The 27,893-nt window shown below is 34.4% G+C and overlaps 1 protein-coding gene across 1 annotated transcript in view; it reads right to left on the bottom strand.

Moving 5' to 3' along the window:
- FANCL (FA complementation group L) overlaps positions 1–27,893 on the bottom strand; it is a 78,817-nt gene that overhangs the window by 42,598 nt on the left and 8,326 nt on the right. Inside the window, exons 2-6 of the mRNA XM_081254628.1 lie at positions 26,798–26,856; positions 24,721–24,781; positions 21,726–21,782; positions 16,342–16,442; positions 3,216–3,312 (exon numbers count right to left, since the gene is read on the bottom strand). Of these exons, the coding sequence (XP_081110754.1) occupies positions 3,216–3,312; positions 16,342–16,442; positions 21,726–21,782; positions 24,721–24,781; positions 26,798–26,856 (375 nt within the window). The remainder of the gene's footprint in view (positions 1–3,215; positions 3,313–16,341; positions 16,443–21,725; positions 21,783–24,720; positions 24,782–26,797; positions 26,857–27,893) is intronic.

The following is a 27,893-nucleotide window of genomic DNA, read 5'->3' as shown; positions in this document are numbered from 1 at the left end:
GTTAAACAAAAAGCAGGTTATAATAAATATAATATGATGCCACATATCTGAGATAACATTCAAATATATCTTTTAGGTGTAATTATGCAAACATACAAATATGTATATAATAAATGAGACTGATCCATATGTATGTGGCTTTACTGAGTTAAATGTATATATATTGTGTTAATTATATTCACTTCCAAGATCAATTTTGTTTATATAATAAATGCTACATAACTGTATTGAACCTAAAAAGCACAAATTTATACACTTCTGGATGATTTAACATGAATTATGCAGTAGCATCCTAGATACTCATTTTTGGAGTTGTTTGTATTGTAGTACTAACTACAACATCAATAACTGAATACAATATTGTAAAATGACTGTCCAAATTCAGATTATTTTTCAACAGTAAGTTATAGGTATATACAAAGCCACTAGAGACTAACTGCCAAAAGCTTTACTTTAGAAATCCAGTTGACAAGAACAAAAGCTCCACATAAAGAAATTAATTGAAAAATAGAGTAATTTATAATTTTTCATTATAGTTTTTCAAGTCTCACTTGAAACAATTCAATCAAATCAATAACTATAAGAGAAAATAATTATTATATAATATTAAGTATATATTTTTGTCACAAACATTTTTTAGACTCTATGGTATACTTTTCTATGGAAAAATTTAACCCAACCTGAACTGTGATTGGACCCCCCCAGCAAAAGAATACATACAAATTGCAGCAGATTACAAAAACAGCCATCAGAGACAGAGTGCACAGCCTCTGAAACATATCTATGATTCGTTTTTCAAGTAGTTCTGATCTTGGCCAAAGCTAAGGAAGCCCTAGGCTACTTCTTTTTTAAAGGAAAGACAAAAATTTCATCTCATGGTTTAGGATGAACTGTAAATACTGCATAAAAATACACCTATAAAAATGACAAAATTCAACTGCTTCTCATTATATTTCTTTTTGATTTATATACTTACTTTTAATGGGGGATGTCTAGACAAAATTGATATTGTTTTCTTTGTGGGTTTTTGGAGACAGTGAGGTAGAGTGGCAGAATTGAGAGAGTATGTATTCAAGAATAAAAACAAATGCATTTCTTTACTACGTATCAAAAAATATCAGATAAAAGAAATAGAGGTTTGTGTATTTACAAAAATAAGCATGTTGTAAGGTTTGTCAAAAAAAAAAAAAAAAAAAGAGCCTGACCCTTTAAAATTCAGTTTGGATTAAGATTTTGCATTATGTACTCTTAACATGTAAGTTTTAGCTTTCACTGTTTTTAACTGACAATCCCAAATATTCCTAAGAAAGAAATGACCACATCTAAAAGACAACTTTAGTCTCTATGAAAACCAAACTAAATAGACAATTAAAGACTCTAATAAATCATACCAACACAAGATTCATTTAGTTTCAGCCTGTCTTTTTTTTTCTTTTTTTTTTAAACGCAAATTTTTTTCTTACTAACTCAAATAAAGCTTTCTCTTCTCTCTTGCCAGGGCATCCATAATAGTGCTTCCCAGCTATCGATGCTGCAAAAACTGACACTTGAAAATATTCTCTAGAGAAATATTAAAAGTGTCACCTTATCTACCTTGAAAAGTTATAAGAAAAAGCAGACAGAATGGACCATACTAGTGGCTACACATCCTCCCTCTCAATACTACCAATAATGTCATTAATCAGAATTAATAATAAAATCTTGTAGGTGTAGTGACAGGCAATGTAGACTTAAATCATTATCTCTTAGTAAGTAGAAAAGATTGCAAAAATGAGGCTTTTAAAAAAAAGAATTGGGATAGGATGTATTTTAAATTTTTCATTTTGGTCTTCATAGCAGCAAAGCAACTTTTATCAATGTACAAAATATAAACAAATAAAACTGAAGAAAATGACAGAACCCTTGCCACTGGCAGTATATGACCTTACGAAGGATAAAGGCAGATTTCTCCTTGATCTTAAAAAAACACACCTTTAAAAATTAAAAAAGAAAATAAAAACTTTTTCATTTTCATTTAATAAAAATATTCATGTAACTTATTTTACAAAGAAGATTTCTATCCCACTAATTTTTTCTCAAAACTTATCACATATAAATCTTGAAATTATACATAAACATTGTGTGTAAGAAAAAGAGAGAATGAGTCATTTCTCAATTTGTCTGATAGAGGCACTATAAGATACCAACTTTTCTGTGTCACCCAGTACCGCTTTATATATTAATTTTCTCTCATGAAAAGCTTAAATGCCAGACACATTTTTTAAAAGGACAAACACAACTGATCTTTTCATCACTACAATCTCATGAAACAGAGTTGATTGATGACTCCTAGGGACAATTAAAAAAAAGTTAGATGACCTGGTTTTCTCAAAGTCTAATGTTTCCCCAGTGATTACTAAGTAAATGATTAATATCCTGAACTTGCTTATTCCACTTATTTCTCAAAATTCACAATCTATAATTTAAAAATAAAGACAAAACAGCTATGTTTTGTGCCAATAAAATTAGTGAGTAGCTATAGACCACTAGCCTGTAAGGGCTCTATAGAGCTGTATAGAGCTGTATATACACCTCTATAGAGGTGTATAACCTTTGCAAAATTTTTAAACAGAGAAGTAAAAAAATTTCAGCCAAGATAACAGAAAAAAGTATGCATATGTGTGTGTCTGTATTTGAGGGGTCGGGGGAAGTCAGAAATAAGAACAACAAAGGAAATTCATAGTAGGAGTTGAAGACAAAAGACTTTCTTCAGTAGAACTTTACTTGGAATAGTGGATACTTCCAACTCTTTTCTACATAGGACGTTACAAAAATAACATTATGGTACTTTGAGGCTGCCAAACCTTATTTGTAGTATTTCTTTACTATAAAGTCTATATTTTGAGCAAATTTGAATTAAAACAGTGACATGAAATTATAGCTAGGCTTTGGGAAACTTAGTGAATAAATTTTTTGAGGCATTCCCAAATAATTTTTTTATTTGGTCGTGCCGCACGGCATGTGGGATCTTAGTTTCCTGACCAGGGATCAATTCTGCACCCCCTGCTTTGGAAGCGCAGAGTCTTAACCATTGGACTGCCAGGGAAGTCCCCCAAAATAAATTTTAAGTGTCATTTTTTTAGAAGCAACTAGCACTCGTTTACATTGAAAACATTCACAGGGTTCATTTCCCAAAGTATTTCCTGGCCACAGTAACAGTTTAACAAAGCACATACCTTCGCCTTCAACTTGACAGTGATGAGATGCTCTCTACCAGAAGCATCTTCGGCTTTTAACTTGATGGTACTAAAGCAAGTATCCACATACACAAGCCTGGTGAGTAGAAGAGAATAAAAAACGATCACAATAGAGAGGGTGGGGCTGGGGGGAAGGGGAGGTTGGAGGATGGCAGGATTTGAAATGAAAATATTTGCTATATTCCTATTAATCCCTTACAAAAATTAATCAGAGGAATTTGTGTATGCTATCCCATTATGCTGCTATAGATTTACTGCCGTTAATACACCAGCCCAGTGCTTAATGCAGTCATAGATCTCTGGATTATTTACAACGTGTGTCAAGGCTCATGCTGTGGTCAGTGAGCACTATGTTTCGGTTTTCCATCACCGGAACCTTTGGCACACACAGCATGTTCCTGTCAGACTCTACTTATGTACACATTAAACTTCCTGTCAAACTCTTTGATCCATTTCTGTAGTTTCATACAATATGAGACTTTTATGCTTCCTTTATTTGTTTTTCTCCTCAATGAACTTCTCCTTTATTATAAATAATGTTACTGTACAAAAGCCTGGCTAGTATTAGTTCATATACTCAAATTGATCCTCTAAGGAAAATGCTGTATAAGCACAGGTACAACCTGGTCTCCTAACAATAAATTTTCTTTTTGTGCAATATATAGCTTCTGACACTTAACCTGGGCATGTATTCAAGATGACTAATATTTTAAACACATACCACAAGCACAATTGTTTTGGCTTTAAGTTGCTCTAAATGCATGAATTTTTTACAATAGAAACCAATACCCTTTGAAATATATCATTCTGTAAAAATATGGTCCCTTGAGAAGCATAAGCTACTGCCAAAAAGGTTCAAATTTAGCAGTATATTTACTAGTGAACTGGGCATGTGGATATTTTTTTTGACATTTTTACAATATCATTCTCTTGTAAAGATAAAAAGTAGCCTAACAGTATTGCACAACTTATCACCCAGACTGATAGTAAAACCTGTTAAGAGTTCAAAACTAACATTAGCCTCCTAACCTAGGGAATATTTTTTTAACAACACTATATGCTGTTTAGTCACTGGCCAGATATAATGGTAAAATGGGTCAGTTTCAAGAAGTGCTGGGCAATAAAGTTGTGGAACTCTATTTGTAATGAAAAACAGATCTAAATCTGAAGATACATATCTTCAATAATAGAATAAAAAGTAAAACAGAACAAGCTTTATCAACAGAAAAAAATTTTTATCATAATCTATAAAAAGTCTAGAGTCTTAGAAAACAAAAGAAACTTATTCTAGAAATGTTTATTTACAAAAAAAATCAATGACTCTATATAGTTAATCATTATTTTCTTTCAGCTTTATTTGTAAATGTCTCATATCCCCCTCCCCTCAAAAATTTACAACATGAGACTTTATCACAAGTTTTATCAGTATGACTCTAAGGGTTAGATACATGGGAATCTGACTCTTTGAAAACATCAACACTTCAGATTCAAGATGTTGAGATGAGCATATGCATTTATATCCTCTCTCTACTCACACACAGAAAAAAGGAATTTTAAAAAGATATGCATAATCCCACAGTTATAAAAAGCACAAGGAATAGCATCAACCAAAGCAAATTTTCAACAAACTTTATAAAGATGTAAAGTGGTCAGAAGAGCACTGAGTAACGAAACAGATTAGAGGAGAGAGAAAGAGGGCTCCAGGAGGGAGACAGCTGGCAAAAAAAGAAAGTCTGCAGAACAGAGGGTATTACTTATATGTGGGGAGAAATTAAGGAAAATTTTAAAAAATACGAGAAACAAAAATGGGAAGAGGAAATTTTAAACTAAATCATAAACAATAAAGCTATGTTAAAAATGGTAATTGCTCTACCATTAGCTTTTCAGTGAAAAATATTTATGTAGTCATAAAAAATTGAACTGCTTACTAATTACAATTTTTAGAATTCAGCAATAGACAAAGCTAGCAGACTTAATTATAGTTACAGAAACTAATGTAAATATATTTGATCATTGCAATTTAAAACAGAGACAACAAAAATTGAGAAGGAGAAAGGAGAAAGATATGAGGAGGGAAGATAAAAAACATTAAATTTTATAATTGCTAATTTGAGAGTAAGAGATACCATCTTTAATTGAACAGACATGAAAGAAGTTTAAGAAATATTAAAGCGAACAGAAGAATAAAAGAATAGTGATGAAGGGAGAGAGAAGGCAGTATATGAACTAAATCCATTTTTATTATAGTAGTTAATCAGTATGTAATTCTGATCAATCAAGCAATGCTGAATATAGGCATATTTTTTAGAAATACAGAAGTTACTTGTAAACATGAACATTTCAGAGTGTTTGTCTCAAAGTATAAGACCAGGAATAGGATATGGTATGGAAAAAGCCTGCTGCTTTTCATTATAAGCCCTAAATAGTTTAGAAGCATGATGAATACATACAGAGAGAGAGAGCAAGAAGGAATAGGGAGAGAGAAGGAACAACTAAATCACCAACTAGTACTTTTCATACTTCTCATTGCTGCTTGGCATCAACATGTTCAAAATCACTACGGAACATCTATAAAATAAGACAGAAATAAACTAAAGTTCTAGTCTTTTGTTTGCAATCACACGGACAAAGTTTAAGATGTAGAAATAATACATTAGAGAAAAACAGGCTTATGCTCAAAATACTGCCCTGCAGTCAAAAGGATCATAAGGTTAATTTTGTTAAGCTTTAAGACAAAATTCAAACTTTTAAAAATTTATAATTTCAGGTTAATCTCAGCATGGTCATTTAAAATTAAACATTTTACCCATGTTGATTCCTGCCTACTTTGTTTAGGGAAGGAGAAAAGTAATTGTGATTACTACCACGTTTAGTACATGTGACTGAGATTGGCAAATGTGCTCTAGTATTTATTCTCAGCTGCTTCCTTTTGGTAATAGGATCCCAGCTACTGTAGCACTCCACCTAAACCGAGTTTTAGCTGGGTACACTCTATCCAGCTAGCAACCCTTCCAGCTGTCCTTGGGTATCAGCGTATCACTAAATTTTGGCCAATGTACTGCAAGCAGAAGTGATATGTGCACCTTTTGGATCACTTATAACAAAATCGTGGCTACCCCTCCCCCAATCCCTCCCATTCTCCCTTCCTGTAGAGTGGAACTTAGGCCAATATGACCCAGCAGAGACCATGCCAACAAGAACAACCTCTTAGTGCAGCTCTGACCAACAGAACTTTCTGCGATGATGGAGGTATTCTATATCTGCACTGTCCAAAACAGTAGCCACTCATCATATGTAGCTACGGAGGACTTAAAATGTAGCTAGTATGAATATTAAATTTTTAATTTGAGTTAATTTAAATGTAAGTATCAATAGTCACATGTGGCTAGTAGCTACTATGCTGAACAATGCAGCCAGTGGATGCTTGAAAAGCAAAAGAAACCTGGGCTCTTGGATGACCCTGTGAAACAAAGCCACCAACTCACTCTTGACCACCTGCCTACCTGTGAACTGTTAAATGAGAGATGAATAAAATTCTCTTTTGTTTGAAACACTGAGGATTTGGAGTTCTCTTTGTTAAAAGCAGCTCAGCCTGTACTTTAACTAGATAATCAATATTTGTATCTATTCACGACAGAAAGGAATATCTTAATGTTTGGTCTACAGAAGAGATATTAAAGGGGAAAAAAACAGCAATAAGCTCTTACAAGTAATATTAAAATCAGTTTGTCTTTTAAAAAAGGCTATATCGAATGTTCTCTTTTATTGGTAAGTTGGATATCTCAATTTAAACAACATGAAATAAATAATTTCTACTCATTTAAATAATACATTTGGGCAACTTTCATTATTGGAAAGCTCAAATTTTTGAAAAGTTATAAACACATTTAAAACTTATAAGTTTAGGTATTTACTACTTAGCTAGACATATTCCAAAATTGACTAAGAAATTATAAAAACATAAATATAAAAATCTAAAGAAATAAAACACTATACTTTTTGCACTTTACTTTGCATTTATCATTTGCTGCATTTCTTTATAAGTTACTGCTTGCAATAACTAAAATGGCACTAAACTTAGAGTTAAGGTTTTTTAAATTTTTATTTATTTATTTATTGGCTGCATTGGGTCTTCATTGCTGCACACTGGCTTTCTCTACCTGTGGTGAGTGGGGGCTACTCTTCGTTGTGGGGCATGGGCTTCTCATTGCGGTGGCTTCTCTTGTCATGGAGCACGGGCTCTAGGCGCCTGGGCTTCAGTAGTTGTGGCTCGCGGGTTCTAGAGCACAGGCTCAGTAGTTGTGGCACACGGGCTTAGCTGCTCCGCAGCATGTGGGATCTTCCTGGACCAGGGCTTGAACCCGTGTCCCCTGCATTGGCAGGCGGATTCTCAACCATTGCGCCACCAGGGAAGCCCAAGAGTTAAGTTTTTTAAACATTTGAAAGGGATATTAATACTTAAGCTTCAGAGAGGTTTTTGTTGTTCTTCTTAATAGGTGAATGTTATCAGTATAGAAAAACAGAATGAATGTGCTTTATATCTCTTGAAATACTATACTTACTCCGACCAAAAGCTTAAGTTATACAGTTCTTTTCATTAAATATCTAGATGCATTTATGTACTAATAACATCAAAAGGCAGACTTCATGTTTTAATGAGGACCTTCATGTTTTAATAAAACACTAAAGTTTCCATTTCCACTCTCAACGTTAAGCATTAACTACTTCAAAAAACAACCTCCCTAGTTAACATTTTTCCTCCCTGTGTTTTCTGTACACCAGTCTATCCTGCCTTCCATTAACCAGATTAATCTTCCTAAATATCTTTTTAATCATATCAACCACTTGCTCAAAAATACTCAGTGAATCCCCATCACCTGCATATAAAGAATCCTTAGCCTAACAGTCAAGACCTTTCAGTTCGGCCCTAATATTAATCCTCTTATGTGAGCAACTGATCCACTCCAAAGTCCAAAAATGAACTGCACATTTCCATCACTACAAAGTTGCCTCCCCCATTCCTACCCTTTTAAGGCTTTCTATATTCCTCCCAAGCTTTCCCAACATCTACTTCCTCTCAGAACCTTCCTAAATTATCCGTAGCACAAAAGAACTTCACCTTTCTCTAAACTCTCATACTGCTGCTTTTTGTGTTAAGTTTTGCCTCCCAATCAAATAAGCTTTTTTTTAATAAGCAATATGAAAGTTTTATTTTTCTATGTATGTGTCAACGCTCTATATATTATATGAACATAAACAAGCTGCTGTCAGACTGGTTCATATTTACTGATTCGCATGTAAGTTTTAAACAACTAAATGCAAATTCTGTTTAACTAGATACTTTAAACATATTACCAATGTTCTGAAGGACAATTTTTTCACTATCACATAATTTGCATTCAGTGATTTGGATATATGTACGAGGTAAAAGCACTCTATTTATAAAGGTCATTTAGAATGAAATTCGTACTTTTAACATCTATATTCTTATGCGTTATACAACAAAATTATCATTATGATTATAATTAAATCATAACACTAATTATATGTTGTAAAACTCATATATAGTCGGACCTTTTGGTGAACTAGTGTCTCAACAACTTTATATTTACTTTACACAAGGTATTATTTGAGTCACATAACTTATGTTTCTTTTCAACCCTTATTACTAAGCATCATTGGTTTCATTTAAAAAATGAAGAGTATGTGGCTCTGAGAGGTTATGTGACTTGCCCAAGGTCACACAGCTGATAAGCCAGAATTAAAGCCCTTGTCTCATTACTGGAATTAATTTAGTATTAACAAGTATCTCCATTTCTCCCAATATGTTATATAATTCTTTGAAATGCACTGAGAATTATAGAGGATATCACCATCAATGAATTAAGTCCATTTCAAAAATATTGGACTTAATTAAAAATCTAATTTAATACATGTTGACAATCTTTCAGCAGCACAACAAATTTAGTAAAAACTCAGCTCTTTCCCAAAATAAATTTAAAAGGCCAAATAGTTTAATTCTACTCACTCTAAGCAATAAATAATATGCTACATTAAAAAGGACAAAACCATCAGGTCACTACCCCCTGTTTGAATCATTTAAGCTCTGAATTCTCTAGGACCATGTGATTACTAAAACAAACATAAGATATCCTATAAATAAAGTGACTATGCATTTTTTTGAACTGGGACACTTTTGAGACTAAAAGGGGCCACGATAAAAGGCATAAGTTAGGACTATCCTAAGTAAAGTGGGATATAAATCAGCCATTCTATAAAGCAAACAAAGCTTTCAACTTCAGGACATTCTTAATACCAAACAGAAAATCCTATTAAACCCCAAGAATTCTGTTTAATTCTTACTGTTTTAATGAGCCATTCTGTAACATAACACAAGCAGAAGTTAACAGAAACCCATCAAGACACTTTTTTGCATCACCCACCTTTCTGAGCCAGTATAACACCCAAAATCATCCAAACTTCATCATACCCTTAGGACAACTTGCTGTTTTTAGTGTGTTTTTAAAGAAGTTGAAACAAGTATAGAAATTACAATAATAGCAATCAAACTTAAGATCAGCTACTAATTCTCAATGTCATTTCTATTAAAAAAAAAGTATACGAATATAGAGGAAAAAGGAAAGATTTCAATCATATTTTACACATTTCTTTTTCTAACTTAATTTTTTATAAAGCTTGATACTATAGAACTAATTAGATATGTCAAGTATGTAATTTTAAAACACAGCAAGATTTTCCTTACCTTAAAAAAAATCCTTCTTTTATTATCAGATTTTACTATTCCACTAACAAATCTACAAGATTATTATTTAGAGTGTAAGTAAAATATAGATATTTTATTTGGTCTAGGAATCATGAAGATTCTGAAAATCCATTTAAATCAATTTGTCATGCAAATCATTATGTGTGTTATTTTAAAAGATGTTTTAAATTAAGAAGCTAGACAGCTGCTCAGGCAGCACCTCACAAGGTAACAATTCTAGCATGGGGACAGCACAGTTCAGGTCTCATTTGTAGCTCTGAGGGTCCTGAAACCCAGTATTATCAGTGTGCCAAGTATACCAGGCCTGATTTAAGAATTAAGTCACAAAAATAAAACTGAAAGGAGATGTTCTTACTTCGCCAGACAGTGCTGGATTAATACGGACAAAATCATACTATTTGGCTTCTCACAATCAATCCATGAAGACAACTTCTCTTCTGCTAACACACTGTTTATTTGTAAAGACTATGCAACTAATGATCAGGTAACAGCAGGTATATTCTAATTCAATCATGCATCCTAGTCACTATAATTAAACTATGAGCTTTCATAAATCTAAGCAACAGATTTCAAAACTATCATTTTGCACATGGCCAATTTTATCCGTGGTGCGACAGGTCACACTTTGAGGCTGAAAACTAATAAAAACTATGCCCAAGTACTTGAGGGCACTTTACTAAAGGCTCCATACCAGAGCTATCCCCACAGCACAACTCCAGGGAGCCATCATTCACGCCAAAGCCTGAGCACTGTTATGCAGCCAGCCTTGGCAACATACACTCATCTTATATACAAAGCTGGGGATGAAAATATGTATCTTGAAACTTATTCTGAGAATTAAACAAGAACTCTATAAGGTAGCTAGCAGGACCTTAAAAATGGAAGTTCCTATATATAATAATCTAAGGGGGAGACAAACATTTATATTGTGATGAATGCTATGGTAGAGGCATTCATATCCTTACCCTTGGCTTTCATCTATTATCTAAGTTAGAGACCTGTTCCTTTTTCTCCGCTATCAGAACAATGTATATAAAGCAAAGTAAAGGCAGTACTCCCTATTTATCTATAAAAATTTATTCCATAAAATATTTTATATACTTGCACTATTTCTCTTATAACTTTGTTGCTAACAGCTCTCAAAAATCCTGTAAGTATATACCATAGTACCTATCTGAGTTAGAATTAAGTACTACTGGGATCCATCTACTTAAATTCTGACTCTTCCACTAGATGTAAGTTCCATGAGGAATCTTAAGTCTTGCTTGTGTATCTTCGCTGCCTTACATTATAGGCATTCAAAAAATAATAGGTGGAAAAAAATGAACAATTCAGAAATCTGATATTTGCATACTCAATGCTTCAACTGATTTTCATTACTGGAGTTCTCCCAATAATGTCACATCTGCTTAGAAAACTGCCTCAAACTGACTATATCAAAATAACAGAAATAAAACTAGAAGAACATTTCTTCTTCCCATTCCAAACCTTCCTCCATTCCTAACTATCCTCTAAACACTAAGATCTTAACATTTAAGCACCAGAAAATAAGTCAAAATAATTTTTCTCTTTTCTATCACTTTAAATCCCAAGAATGATCAGGTCCATGACATCAACGCCTCAAGAAAAATCTTCATAACTTCAGCAGAATTGTCAAGAGTGCATCTCAATTCATCACTTGTCTTCTGTCTCTTCCCTCCATTGTTCTGCTAAATTTTCTAAAAAAGGTTTCATCCATCCCAAATCCTATTCAGGAATGATACCTTATCAAATAAAACGTAATTTCATGAATACGCATTAACCAGTCCTCAATATCACCATAATAGTACATTTAAAATTATATGTAACATCCATTTCTGGCTAAAATGGAGTACCTTACTTAAGACCAAAACTTCCACTGAGAACAACTAAAGTAGCCTGATGAAAGGGAAAAGAAAAAAAAAGTTTGAAGGTGTCAAAAATATTGCTAAAGCAACCAGGACTTGAAGGACCAAGGTCCTGAAGAAGGGGGAACAGAGGAGAAGTAAGCCAACACTTCAGCCATTTTTCCTTCAGGGTATTTAGCAATTCTGGGCATAGGGCAAGAAAAGGAGGATCTGGGTAAATGGCTCAGGCAGAGAGCTACTAGTAAGTGGCAAAAAAAAAAAAAAAAATGAACAAAAAAAACCCCCAACAACAAAAAAACAAAACAAAAAACCTAACAGCACTTCTGACAATCTCATGAGGATAGAGAAATAAAAATAACAGACTTAAAGGGCCAGAATCTGGTGAAAAGGTAGGGTCAGAGACTGCGGCCATATATTCTGGCAATTTTCCATCAAAACTTTTAATAAACTGCAAGGGATAAGAGGATAAAAAGCCAAGCAGTAAGCCAATGAAAAACAAAGGATAATACTTAGAAATCTCATAATGCTGAGGAGAAATTTATTAGAATTTAGAACCTACCAGTGGGAAAAAGTCCCAGTGAACATCCCTAAGCTCTCAGTGGGAACCCTTGGAGGGTTACCGGTAAAAGCAAAGTAAACAAGAGGTATATGAAGCACTGCCCAAAATGCAACCTAGACTCTAATGGGCTAAAGGTAAACTAGCCTAATGAAGACAAAGATTAGAGTTTAGGATCTACCAAGGGAGAAATCCAAATGAGCACACTTGGCTCTTGCTTAAAAGCTCTGGAGGTTTATAGCCTGGGAGAGGGAGAGGAGCAATAAGAGCCCTGCAAAAAACGACAACCCACCCTGAACCATTTCAGTCTCTATGGCAACCTGCCCCCACTTTATTTTCCTAGCAAAGAAAAAAGTAAACCCTTTGTAGAAGAAACTATCATCTGGAGCTTCCAAACTTTTTAATACACAATTTCCAACACTCAACAAATATTACTAGGCATAGCACTGCAGCCTGAATGGCCAAGGGCAAGTACAGAAGAACAGCCAAGACAGTGGAAAAAGGTGCATTAACTAGAATGCCTACAAATTAAGCCAGTTTCCTCATTTCTCCCCTTTTGCCATTTTGGGGTTTTGTTTTTTTCTTCCCCCAAAGAAAAAGCAATCATGTTATTGAGAAGAGACACAGAGATTTAAGGTTTTTACATATTTTTTTGTTATACGGTATTCAATTTTGTACTGATTCAATTGTGAAAGTAAAGAAAAACCCTTACTCTTTGCTGTTAAAAAAAAGTCTAGGCCTTGGTATTCACCCAACAAAGTTGAAAAATAACGTACACATGAAAAACCTGCACATAGCTGTTTACAGCAGCTTTATTCATACTGCCAAAATTTGGAAGCAACCAAGATGTCCTTCAGTAGGTGAATAAACTGTGGTTCACCCAGACAATGAACTATTACTCAGTGCTAAAAACTAAAGAGCCAAGAAAAGACTGAGAGGAAATTTAAATATGTATTACTAAATGAAATAAGCCAATCTGAAAAGGCTTCATAATGTATGATTCCAACCATATGATGTTCTGGAAAAGGCAAAACTATGGAGACAGTAAAACAAACAGTGGTTGTCAAGGGTCAGGGGAGAGGGAGGGATGAATAGGTAGAGCATAAAGCATTTTCAGGGCAATGAAACTACTTTGTACAATATTATAATGACAGATACACGTCTTTATACATTTGTCCAAAACCATAAAATGTACATCACTACAAGTAAATCCTAATATACACTATGGTTTTGGGGTGATAACCATGGTGATAACAATGTGTCAATGTAGGTTCATCTATTGTAACCAATGTACCACTCCGATGGGGGATGCTGATAATGGTGGAGTCTATGCGTGTATTTGGGGGCAGAAAGTATATGGGCAATCTCTGTACCCTCCTAATTTTGTGATGACCCTAAAACCACTCTAAAAAAATTAAGTCTATTAACAAAAGTTAATAAAAGCGCTAGGAATGCCAAGATCCAGGACTGTATGACAGAAAACCACAAGAAAAAAAAATAAAAAAATAAAAAGAGACTCAAGGGGATCTAGCTTATGGGAGTAGGTAGAAAAATTTTAAAACAACAATTAAAAAAAATAGAGAAAAAGATGGAGAATTTCAACAGAGCATTAAAATCTAGTAGAGTTATACTAATATCTAACAAAGTAGACATTAAGGCAAGAAATATTGCTAGATATGAAAAGAAACATTTAACGATGAGGGAAAATCCACAAGGAAGATGCAGCAATTATAAATGTATATGCACTCTAAATTAAAAACAGAACTTCAATATGATCCAGCAATTCCACTTGTGGGTATATGTCCAAAGGAAACAAAATCACAATGTCAAAGAGATATCTGCACACCCATGTTCACTACAGCATTATTTACAATAGCCAAAACATGGAAACAACCCAAGTGTCCACTGACAGATGAACAGATAAATAAAATGTGGTGTATATATATATACACAATGGAATACTTTTCAGCCATAAAAAAGGACTTCCTGCCATTTGCAACAACCTGAATGACCTATAATGGGCATTATGCTAAGTGAAATAAGTCAGACAGAAAAAGACAAATACTGTATGATCTCACTTATAATGTGGCATCTAAAAACATACCCTACGGCTTCCCTGGTGGCGCAGTGGTTGAGAGTCTGCCTGCCGATGCAGGGGATGCGGGTTCGTGCCCCGGTCTGGGAGGATCCCACATGTCGCGGAGCAGCTGGGCCCATGAGCCATGGCCGCTGAGCCTGCGCGTCCGGAGCCTATGCTCCGCAACGGGAGAGGCCACAACAGTGAGAGGCCCGCGTACCACAAAAAAAAAAAAAAAAAAAAAACTAAAAAACTAAAAAACTGAATTCATAAATACAGAGAAAAGATTAGGGGTTGCCAGAGATGGGTGTGGAGGGTGGGTGAAATGAGTGAAAGAGGTCAACAGGCACAAACTTCCAGTTAGAAAATAATTAGTGGGAGTGTAATGTACAGCATGGTGACTAAAGCTAATAATATTGAACAGCTGACCTGAACATGGCAGTTAGGTACACCAACCCCCAACTCAGTCGAAAATCCACCTATAACTTCACAGTTGACCCTCCATATCTGCAGTTCCACATCCACACATTAAACCAACAGCAGATTGGATAGTACTGTAGTACATATTTATTGAAAAAAATCTGCATATAAGACCCCATGACACTCAAGGGTCAACTGGATTGTATATGTGAAAGCTGCTAAGAGAATAAATCTTCAACGTTCTCATCACAAGAAAAAAATATGTAACTGTGTACTTATGCATGTTAACTAGACTTCTTGTGGTGATTATTTCATAATACATACATATATTGAATCAGTATGTTGTACATCTGAAACTAATATAATGTTCTGTGTCAATTTTATCTCAATAAACAAACATTAAAGGGAATTCTTCAGTCAGGAGGAAAATTACTCTAGACAGGATAGAAATGCAGTAAGGAAGGAATGAAGAACACTGGGAGAAATAATTGTGTGTGTATGTATAAAAATACTGACTTTAAAAACAACAATAATAACGTTGGTCAAATTTAAATATAGAATTAAAATGCATTATAACAACAACACAACAAAGCGGAGAAAATTCATTAAAGAGTTTTAGATCCTCACAATATAAGAAAATTGGTAAAGATAACAATGTATTTTTTGCTATGTGTATGTTGTAATCTCTGAGGTAACCTCTAAAATAATAAAAAAAGTATACCTAACAAGTTAATAGAAAGAAAAATATAATAAAAATTGTGATTAATTCAAATAGAGGCAGATGAAGAAAAAAACACAAAATACATGAGACAAATAGAAAACATACAGCAAGATAATAGACATAAAACTAAATATATTGGGTGATGTCAGTGAAAATGGCAGTCAGAAGTTCCTAAAATTCTCCCCTCCATATAATAGAAACAAGAAAACCAACACAAAAAACCTGTCAGATAAAAAGGCAAATATGTAAGGTGATGAATGTTAATTAATACAATTGTGACAATCCTTTCACAATGTATAGGTATATCAAATCATCACACTGTACACTTTAAGTATGTAAAAATTTTGTCTATTATATCTCACTAAAACTAAAAGAAAAAAGAAAATAACGTTATATGTTCAGTGAAAATATGGTAACATCTTAATTTACTGTGTACATAAAAATGTTATTTTTTTCCAAATTATATTTAGAATTTTACCTTGTAGGTCAATTTTTTTAGGATAATATACCTTTAATTCACAGCCACAATAAGAATCAGATACTCTAACTACATGACACTTTTGACTAAAAACAGTACAAAATAAATTGCTAAAACTGCAAATATATTAAATTGAAATGCGTAAGAGAAAGGCATTTCTAAAACATTTTAAAATAGACATACTTATCCCAACCAAGAGTTCCTATCTCTTCGATAAGGCTTGAGTAGAACTGGGGAGGAGGAGGTAGTACATACAGCTCTTTTTTATTCTTTAAAGCAACTTCCTGTTTAAAAGAAAAAACTTGAATCAGCTTAGGAATGCTACACAATGAATTATTAGTACCTGATTATGAAACACAATTCTGTAATCTTTGCACCTAACTAAATTATCCATTATTTTTATGGAAAATCCAGCTGAATGATTCCCCTTCTCATAAAAAAAGACATGAAAAGGGTAAAAGACTGTACTGAAGGTCATGTAAAACTGTCAATTATTATACCATACAAACTTAAGACTCTCATGTTCTCCTAGACTATTATTCCTATCAGAGATGAAAAAAATTCACACACACACACATACACAAAACCCCCTCATTCTCAAGGCTTCACTATTTTTCTACTCCTGTTGATATAAAGAAACATGTACCTTTAAAGAAAAGCCTGAACTCTATGTACATTGCCTAGACTGACACGTTTGCACACCTTTGTGAATCACATTCTTACAAAAACCCTTCATTATCACAATAAATATATACCTGTTAATTTCTTTCACTGACTTACATGCTGTATTACCCCCAGACCAGCTAAGTGTTTTGTCATCTATCTGGCTAGATCACAGCTCCTTTCCCTGCTAAGCCCACCTATGATATCTTTAAGATGGTTTATGTTCCCCCAAACAAAACTAAAATTTACATTTTTACAAGCAATACAAACATCACTAGAGTTGCTGAGGCTGAAAATTACCAGTTATTTCAAAGGTGCTAACCTAGACGAATATTTTATTTGGAAAATAAAAATAAATGTATCTATACAGATGTTCATATGGTCTGGATTATCAAAAGGTTATTATAAAAAGAAATAATAAAACCAGAAATTAATAAAAACCAATAAAGAAATTAAAAACCAGATATAATAAATAACAAAACCAGATGGGAAGGAGTATAAAAATTATAAATACTTCTGGTAACCCTAATAATAAGTATAAATTTTTATTTAAGTATATATTTATTAGTCCTTATCCTTTTTTTTTTTTTAACAAGCATAGGAGACAATAAAATTGAGGTAACACTAGAAAGAATAGATTTTTACAAAACAGCATTTCAAAATCAGGACTGTTTACTGAAACTACTTTAATAGAGTTCTAAATCTGCTTTAGGATAAAAACAAGCAAACAAACCAAACTGTGAAAGCAGGTTTGTAAAGCCCAGAATGTCTATGTGAATTAGAAGGGAAGCTCCCAGAAGACAAAAAGTATACTGCTTTTTTATAAACTAAATACCTAATGCTGTATATAGATAGCCTGATGGTCCACAGAAATAAATTTGTACTATTAAGATTATCCTGTTACTAATACTACTACTAATAATGTCAATATCATTCCTGGACTTACAGATGTAATAGCTATACAGTATTTATTTGGAAATTTTTTTAAATTCAAAAATATTAATTACTACTATTCATGTATACTGAAGGTTAAAAATAAACTTGGATAATAATAAAAAATGTACTTTATCTAGGTTTATGACATTTGTAAACTCTGCCTTCTACCTTGGGTGAGACAAGTTATTCCTATTCTAGAACTGTTACAGAGAAAAGGGCAAAGGCAGAGAAGCAAAGTGTTCTTTGTGGACAAGGAAGCAAAGGTACATGGAAGAAAGAAAACAGGCTTTATAAACAGGTTTAAATTCCTAATTTTAAACATTTCCAAGTTTTGAGGCCTTAGGCACTCAGTGACTCAGCCATAAAAAAGGAATAAAATAATTTACCCTGTTGAGTTCTTTTAAAACAACTGTTCAGGGCTTCCCTGGTGGCGCAGTGGTTTAGAGTCCGCCTGCCCATGCAGGGGACATGGATTCGTGCCCCGGTCCGGGAAGATCCCACATGCCGCGGAGTGGCTGGGCCCATGAGCCATGGCCGCTGAGAATGTGCGTCCGGAGCCTGTGCTCCACAACGGGAGAGGCCACAACAGTGACAGGCCCGCGTACCGCAAAGAAACAACTGTTCATTTATCAGATATGTACAAGCTCCTACTATACGCCTAGTTATTACTAGGAAACTCCAGGAGAGATTTAACAAAATTTCCTGAAATAAGATCAACACCTACTGATTTCATTTGGGCAACATTCTCAATACTTTCACCAGTGATTATATTAAATGAACCCTATTACTAACAATACAACCCAATAAACTACAAATTCTTACATTTTTAGGTACAGTGCCATAAATGTGCAATAGTATCACCAACTCTGTCCACAATTGCTTTAGAAAGCTAAAGTATAGGGTCTCATTTTACTCAGAAATGCAATAACAAATGTACTAAATAGAATATTGTGAATTGGAGATCAATCTCCAATTATTTTAAACTAATGAGTAGTTCTTCAAAATTAAATGACCGATAGAGCTTAAAGTTAGTTTCAGTAGTAACAAGCCACAGTATATACAGTTTTTACTCTGGTTCCCTTACTCCAGGGATCCCCAACCCCCAGGCCATGGACTGGTCTCAGGCCTGTTAGGAACAGGGCCACACAGCAGGAGGTGATGCACAGCAGGAGGTGAGCAGCAGGTGAAATGAGCAAGGCTTCATCTGCCGCTCCCCATGGCTCGCATTACCGCCTGAACCATCCCCTCATCTCCCCCACCCCGCCACCCCCCAGCTTCGTGGAAAAATTGTCCTCCACAAGACCAGTCCCTGGTGCCAAAAAGGTTGGGGATCACTGCCTTCGTCCTATTTGTACAGGTTATCAAAATTATGATAAAAAGACGAAAGGAACTTTTCAAACTTTTGTTCAGTGTCAAGGAGATGTAAACCAAAATACGCTTCGCTTCTTCACCTTACATTTTTTAAGGTTATCCTGTTGTGGCCTTTGACGAAATTGATAATGAATGTTGATAATCCTTATTAATTAGGGTTTACAAATTTATTAGTCAAAATTTAAACTTTAGAATCTGATTTTTTTTATACTCTTTATTTTGATCCCAAACTTTTCACCAAAGCTCCACCTCAGCGGGTTGTTATGAGGATTAAAAAAAGGACTCAAGACAAATCTAGCAAGTAAATAAGCTCTGAATACGTGGCAGCTGCTCCTAACAATAAGAAGGCCTCAAAAAGAACCACAAAGAAATATCAAACTGCTTTCAGCTGTTAGTAGCTATATATTGGTATTGTAATTTTGTAAAACAAATATAAAGAAATATTTTATAGATATGGGAAAAGCATAAGTAAAACATACGAGTAAAAACATTAAAATAACTATATTAATATTTGAAATGAAAATTTTCAGATTTAAAAGAGATATAAGCATAAAGTCAAAGACGTAAAATCCCTAAGCCAAATTTGAAATGAAAATTTTGAAATGAACTCATGATTGTTTTCTTTCTAAAAAGCATTTTTTTCAGGCTTTGTCCACTGAAAAGGCCTAGAATTAATACCAATGAACACTCCAGTTTTGAGACTGTGGCATCCAAATACCATTTCCTACAAAAAAAACCACAGCTCTTCAGAAAAATAGGATGAGTTAATGAAACTGGGGCAAATGGTGTCATAAAGCAAAGCTTGGATTGTGTTAAAAGAACTCAGGAGCCAACATGAAGGGGCTTACACTGACCAAAAATGGTACAGTTTAAGCACTGAATAATGACTGCAATGGACTAAAGTTAATCAAATATTAAAAAACTCATGGGTTCATAATAATATTTTTTTTAAAAAGCATTAGTTTCGAGTTGCTAGGCACCAACTCATTATTCTAAAAATTGACTTTTTTAAAAAAGGAAAAAGAAACAAGCATTTATCCTATCTCTCCAGTATAAGCTATGCCTCAAATTAACCAAATAACTGATGAAGGGAAATTCTTCTCTGTAAAAGATTTTCAGCTAATAAATGTAGATGATGGATTTTTAAAAATCACCATTTGCAATCCCTAATGAAATAGTGGATGTAGTCAATGACTGTCATTGGAAGCTAAAATCAGTAGGTGATAGGCTGATGGGAAACTTTACATTAGATGGATCTAAACCTATTGATCAATCTTAACTCCTCTAAACGAGGAACTATCAGCCACCATGTACCTCCTGATGCAGGGTAAGTAGTACAGAGCACAAAGTATTCTTACCAGAACAAATGAACCCAATCCTGTTGAGACCCTTAGATCTAACTGCCAGATTACAAAAAATGTAGAAGAATATGTTAAAAGACACCATGAATATCTAATAAACCAAATCCAGAATGCAGGAAATTTTATAGGACACATAATCTGGCTTTTCAATGAGTAGATGGCACGAGAAGAAGAAAAAAAAAAACGATGAAGGGAAGAGGAGATGCTGCTATAGGAAGTAATTAAGAAACTTAAGAGACATATCAACTAAATATAATGTGTGGACCGTGTTTGCCTACTGATACAAACAAAGCAACTACAAAGAATTAGCACTAACTTTATTGGGATTATAACAGCATATTTTAAAATAGACAAAAAAACACTTAAGTGTTAGACGTATAATCTGACATATTATGGAGAAATGGATACAACGTCCAGGGTCCAGGGTTTCTTTTAAAATGCTCCAGTCCCTTTCTCCTAAAAGAGTAGGGGAAGAAATATGATTGGCAAAACTTTGAAGTTAGGTCATGGGCCCATGGGTATTCCCTGTAGTCTTCCCTCTTCTGTTAATCAAGTATTTTATGTATAGTTAACTGAATAATCAATTATCATATGTAACTGTATATATGGAATGAAGCCTAACACATTTTTCAGAAATCTGTAGTTGTATACAAAATTATTTATACATTGTATTATATCTTTATGTGTGCCTTTTTTTTTTTTTTTTTTTTTTTTTTTTTTTTTTTGCGGTACGCGGGCCTCTCACTGTTGTGGCCTCTCCCGTTGCGGAGCACAGGCTCCGGACACGCAGGCTCAGCGGCCATGGCTCACGGGCCTAACATGCTCCGCGGCATGTGGGATCTTCCCGCACCGGGGCACGAACCCGTGTTCTCTGCATCGGCAGGCGGACTCTCAACCACTGCGCCACCAGGGAAGCCCTATGTGTGCCTTTTTAATCTCTCCGTAGATGTTACATTCTCTAACAGACCAGAAGTACATTTTATTTCTTCACCACCTGTCCAAGACTAGTGTCAAGTGTGCCCAGTTTAGGATACAATCAAATTGGTTCTTACACATAGTTCTACTCCTCATGCAGTTTCAGAAAAGTACCATCCACATTTATGCACAGAGTAAAATAAGACATTAATGATTGGGAGTTGAGAAGCTTTAAGTTCTAATCATTTGGTTTTTAAAGGAATTACAAAAACATTCAAGATTTACAGAATATGGTGACAGTGTTAGAAAACAAATTCTTACCAAAACCATCTTCAACTCCACTAGAAAGCTCATTAGATCAGGAGAGTGCTGCATTCTCTAGATCAAAACAACATTTCCAATTAATTTCATGTGTACAATGAATATTCCACGTGCTGAAATGGAAATAAAATCCAAGCCCATGTGAATATGGAAAAAAAAGTACTAGCTATATCTATATCTTAAAAGTATAAGAATTAAAGTATTGGTCATCAACCCTATTATTCCTACCAATTTCATTCTGAAAGACTAATTAAAGCCCTCAAATCTATTTTGGTGAGATATACTGAATTATGTAAGAATGTCACTTAAAATCGCACACATTCCTCTATTTCTTCAGCACTGACTACTGTCAAGTTTAGCAATCTAGCAAACCACAGCACTATTTACCAAAAAAAAAAAAAAAAAGTATGAATGGAGTGTCAAGAGGAACATAAAATATAAAAATCAGGAAATCGGGCCTCCCTGGTGGCGCAGTGGTTGAGAGTCCGCCTGCCGATGCAGGGGATACGGGTTCGTGCCCCGGTCTGGGAGGATCCCATATGCCGCGGAGCGGCTGGGCCCGTGAGCCATGGCCGCTGAGCCTGCGCGTCCGGAGCCTGTGCTCCGCAGCGGGAGAGGCCACAACAGTGAGAGGCCCGCGTACCGCAAAAAAAAAAAAAAAAAAAAAAAAAAAAAAAAAATCAGGAAATCTATACAATTAAAAGAATCTAGTCAGAGCAATGCATTAACTAATCAATAAAACTGTCTATTTTAATTTTTTTCCTTCACCTTAAAGACTACCTATAATTGTTAATTTTGTCCTTTCACAACTAACCTGTATTAATTCAAAAAGTCAATCTTTCAATAAGGTAGAACAGTTACAATAAAATGGCAAAAACGAAATAACTTCTGAAGTATAATGAATTAAAGTGTCATGGCTCCATTTCCTAGAAATCTTTGATTCTTAAAAGAAATTATAGAATAAAAGAAAGCAAAAAAATTCTCATTTAAAATTGCTTTCTTAGACAAATCTCTACATCATTTCTCTGCTTAAAATCAAAATGTTATTTTTGTTACTTTTTCTGATGCACTGCACTACCACCACACAGTTCTGAAGTGGATACGTAAATTTGTCTTTACATGAGAAAAATAGTAATCAAAGGTATTTCAACAATACGTGAGACATATGATTCACATCTTAACACAGCTTTGTGTGGGCACATGTTTGTAGAACACGTCTTTGACCTTCCCTTCTTCTATACAATATTTCCCCTGTAGTTTACTAGAGAGGAATAATAAATTATACCAGAGTGTGCAAACTACAGCTCAGAGGCTAAATCCAGCCCAATGGCTGTTTTTGTAAACAGAGTCATAATGAAGTGCAGCCACACCTATTCATTTACCTCTTGTCGAGGCTGCTTCGGTGCTACAAGGGCACAGTAGAGTAGTTATGACAGAGATCTTAAGGTTCCACAAAACCTGAAAAATTTACTATCCAGTCCTTTACAGAAAATAATTGCTGACCCTCCCAACGCATATTTACTAAAGTTAGAAATGATACAAGGCAAGAATAGTAACATTCAACTAGACTTTGGAATAAAACAAAGACTGAAACTAATACTGGGTTCTACATGACCAACTGGAGGGCAGGGAGGAGATAAGTAATTGGAACTTTTTCTAGGAATTCTCTTGGTGAATTGGTGGAGAAAAACTGTTATAGAATTTATTATGATTCTTAGTCTTCATTAACAGTTTTTCTTCAAGCTATTTAGATATCTCATTAGATTCATTTCTTAAAATTTAGTATACAGGGCTTCCCAGGTGGTGCAGTGGTTGAGAGTCCGCCTGCCGATGCAGGGGACACGGGTTCGTGCCCCGGTCCGGGAAGATACCACATGCCGCGGAGCGGCTGGGCCCGTGAGCCATGGCCGCTGAGCCTGCGCATCCGGAGCCTGTGCTCCGCAACGGGAGAGGCCACAATAGTGAGAGGCCCACATACCGCAAAAAAAAATAATAAATAAATAAATAAATAAAATTTAGTATACAATATAGTCTCAGTGGATGGGGAAGGGGTGGTGAAGAGAAAACAGAGAGAAATAACTTAAACATCCCCTTAAAAATCTGCTATAATTATACTGCCAGCAGTGACAGCCTACATTCTACAAATCAAATAGTTTATTTCCTATATTTCTTTGTGGTTCAGTACTGCCTTAAGTGAGAGTAACTGTCATTGTCAATTTCATAGATAATAACCTGCTTTACGAGAGAAAGTATAGGAAATCAGGAAAAACACACAAATGAATAAAGCATTAAAAGAAAGGCAGTTCTACTTCCATTTATTTTCCTACAAGAGGCATTTCATTATTTTCAGTTGCTTCAGTAACTGATTAGAGAAACAAACAACAAAAATCTTTAAAGGAATTTTCAGGTAGAGGAAACTAAACATTAAGAATAACTGAACTGGGATGGAGAGGTGGATGGTGGGTGAAGGATGTCAAAAGTACAAACTTACAGTTATAAATTTTTTTTAAAATAAAGAGTAACTAAATAAATCCTGCCTATATCTCACCTATGCCACCTTTGCCTTTACATCTACTCTCATTACATATGCATGCATGATCCTAAGTGATTTCCACTTCACCTTTTCTGTTGCTAATCTTGAACTACAATCGCATTTTTGCCACAGATATCTTTCAACTCCTAAATGGGTTCTGGGATTTTTTGGTACCACCACTATTCAGGTGGATAAGGGTGTATGCATTTGAAGACCCTAAAGTCTCAAGGATGGAAATAAAGTTTCGACACAAATGCTGGCTGGAGATGTGCTGAGGATTCTGAGACAGGAAATATGTTATATAAAATATGGATCCTTAAAATATTTGCTAGATAGAGATGAAACCTACAGAATTCAGCAACTACTAAACCAGTTGTAACACTCTGCAAAATAGGTCTTTAAAATAGAGTATATTTAGTAACTTCTTACCCTCGCTTAAAACAAACCTTTTAAAGGACTTACCTGTTGCACTACATGATGATATCCGTTAAGTATTGCTTTCAGCTGCCAACTACATAGTAATCTAAAATTTTAATGGAACAACATCATTTATTCATTGTTCAGAATTAAAAGGAAAAAACTTATTTGTATGCTAACTCAAACATGTACATACATAGAAAAGAATGACATAAAGATAATGCTGACAAGTTAATAATATTTTTATCATGGGTACTGTTGAAAATGATGTCTTCCAACTGTTGGTACTAATTTTATTCAAAATATAAATAACGGCAATCAGCAAACAACATGCAAACAAAACAGTACTTTTTAAAAAAAATTTTAACATATCCAAAGCAAAGTTTTCTTGAATTGGATTCTTCTCCAAGAGAGGTTAAATAAAACCAACAGTTTTGATCATAATATACAGAACTTGTATTTGCAAAAGCATATGTAGCCATCTATTCTTCTTTCAATTCCAGATTAAGGACATACTTTTAATTGTGTAAGTAGTGATAAGTTAATGTTCATCTATCTACTGGCTCCCCTCAGTTGCACTCTCAATGTTACTAGGTAAGTAACTCTTCTAGGAATTGCTTTTACTTACCTAGAAGTAGAAAGCCCCTCAGAGTTTTCCCAACCATGAGCTTTTCAAACCATCATGACCCTCCATTCTTGGTCTGCTAACCCTCATTTCCACTGCTATCTCCTATCATAGAGGCAGAGTAGTTCATTCAACAGCCCACGGGAAACCCCTTCACCAAATGTGCTTTCCACTCCTTCCCACCAATTCAATCACATCAATCCACTAATTATCCCTTTACCGTGGTATCCTTAACTTATTTTCTGCTCGTTTTTTTTTTCCTCCGTAATATTAACTTGTTCAAGCAAATCTTATTTTTTTTAAAAAAAACACATAATTGTAACTCCTCCTTGACTACACACACTTCTCTGGCCACTCCTGTTCTTCAGAGTAGTTTATACTGTTTACATTTCCTTTCTACCCATTTACCCACTCCCAAAACCCCAATAAAAGCTGGCTTCAACCACTACATGAAACCTATGCAATCTAACCTGATCCCTTTGCAACAGTCAGCACTGTTAACCATTCCCCTTCTAAGCCTCTCTTTCTTTGGCTTCAGAGACAACTGTCGAGATTTTCCTGTTACTTCTCTGGTCAATCCTCTGTCTTCTTCCAAAGTCCTCTTTATTTACCAGTCCTTTAAACACTGTCATGCCCTCAAGATTCTGTCACTGGCTTTCTCTTCTCACTCTATCCATGCAGGCACTAGAAAGTCTATCCATACTAATGGCCCCAAATCCTACGCCTACTGTGACTTCTACATACGTCTCCATTCCAAGTTTCATGCTCAAGTTCCACACCAAACCACTACTACCTACTAAAAATCTCCTCTTGATATTTAACATCTGATATGTCTTAAAACAATTCCTCTTCTACTTCTTCCATCTGTGATCTCTTCTCTAGCTTAGTGATCTGAGTTAGGAACTTGAAAAGAATCCTCCACTCCTCTGTCTTACCTGCCACTTCTAACCAGTCACAAAATCCTGTCAGTTCTACTGTAACTGTCTCTGGATTCTTCCTCCCTTCCTACCCTCAGATATTCTGGAGCAGAAAAGAGATTTTAGGCGCTACCTAAATCCTAAATTTCTAATCTTGTCTCTTGACATTCCTTGAAGGGCTGTCCATACCAACAGCCCATGTTGACACCTAATTTCTATCAGGACTGAACTGATAACGTGGGTCTTCCCACGACTGAACATACACATAATTAACATCAGTCAAAAGTTAGAAACAAAGTTTTCTAATTCTTTTGTATTCTCCAAATATTCTCACTTGTTGTTTACTGCTTTAACTAAAAAATAAGTAAATTAGAGAATGTGTTACCATTGAAAAACACTTCAACACCAGGGAAAATCATTTACAAAGCACACTGATTTGGAAAAATCAGAAAAGCTTCTGGTTAACTGATTAATAAGCATTTTAGGCAGAACTCTGATGACTAGAATCAGCTTATACCAGATTAACGACTGCTCATCCCACCAAGATGCATGTACAGTATATAACAAAACAACACATCACCTTGCATTCTTCAGTTGTAAATCTTTGGGCAGCAATATTCTAAGATGGAAATCTCTTCCCTGTGGGAAACATTAAGAAGGTTCACTCAAAAAAGAAGGTTCATTTCATCTTTCACTTAAAGAGAAGTCAAACACAATCACATAAATAAGGCAACATTTTCCTTTATTTTCTAAAAGGTATCAACTTTATCCAAATACTTGCTAAAATATAAGCAACAGAATAGTGCATTTGAGGGAAAATAACTCAAAAATGTCTGTCAGAAACTTTGTGATTGTTGGGTAATCAAAACACTAAGATAGGATTTTGTTTTTAAAGAAAAAGTTACTCACATAAATAAGAAATACTAAGAAATTGTTAATGTAGACATAAAGAAGAAATTTAAATGTTATTTCTTAGGAAATAAAGAAAGAGGAAATTCCTTCAAATTGCTTTGAATACAGAAGAAAAAATCATAATGTAAAGTCATATATAATAATTATAGGTTTCATATTTGTAATTTTCCAGAGTTTAATAAAGTGAAAATATATTTAAATAATCTAAATATATAGACAGAAATATTTTCATAAATCAGAGTATGTTTAATTCTCCCACACTTGCACAACTTTAATAAAACCCCTAAAATATTAAGTTATTTAATTTAAATATTCACTAACTATACATTTGAAAAGACCAAATTTTACTCAAGAATCTTTCCAAGGAAAGAAGGACAGTTCTCTGAGAAATATATTCAGTTTTACTTTCTTGAGAAAGTGAATGGGTAAGCAGCTTAAACTTTGTACCTTAAATAGGATAATACACATGAAATCTGAGCAAAGGTAAGCAGAAAAAGACAAACAGAAATATAATCTTTTACTCCAACAGTATAAAATGAAAAAGAGTAATAAAATTCTTGAAAAACAATTACCACGAGAATTTTAGCAGTCTCCCTCAAAGCAGTTTCAAAAATAGAGGAACACAATTAAATGTACCCCATAACCTTTACTTTCATGGTAATATTGCAGTTCTGACTTTCATTACATTCAAATGTCCTTTGAAAAAATGAAACAAAATGTACTACTGACCTTTTCAAAAGGTCAAGTAACAATAATTCACTATT

Source organism: Mesoplodon bidens (assembly GCF_964165515.1).
Source record: "Mesoplodon bidens genome assembly, chromosome: 14".
Lineage (NCBI taxonomy): Eukaryota > Metazoa > Chordata > Mammalia > Artiodactyla > Ziphiidae > Mesoplodon > Mesoplodon bidens.
This window is presented reverse-complemented; position numbering and strand designations above follow the sequence as displayed.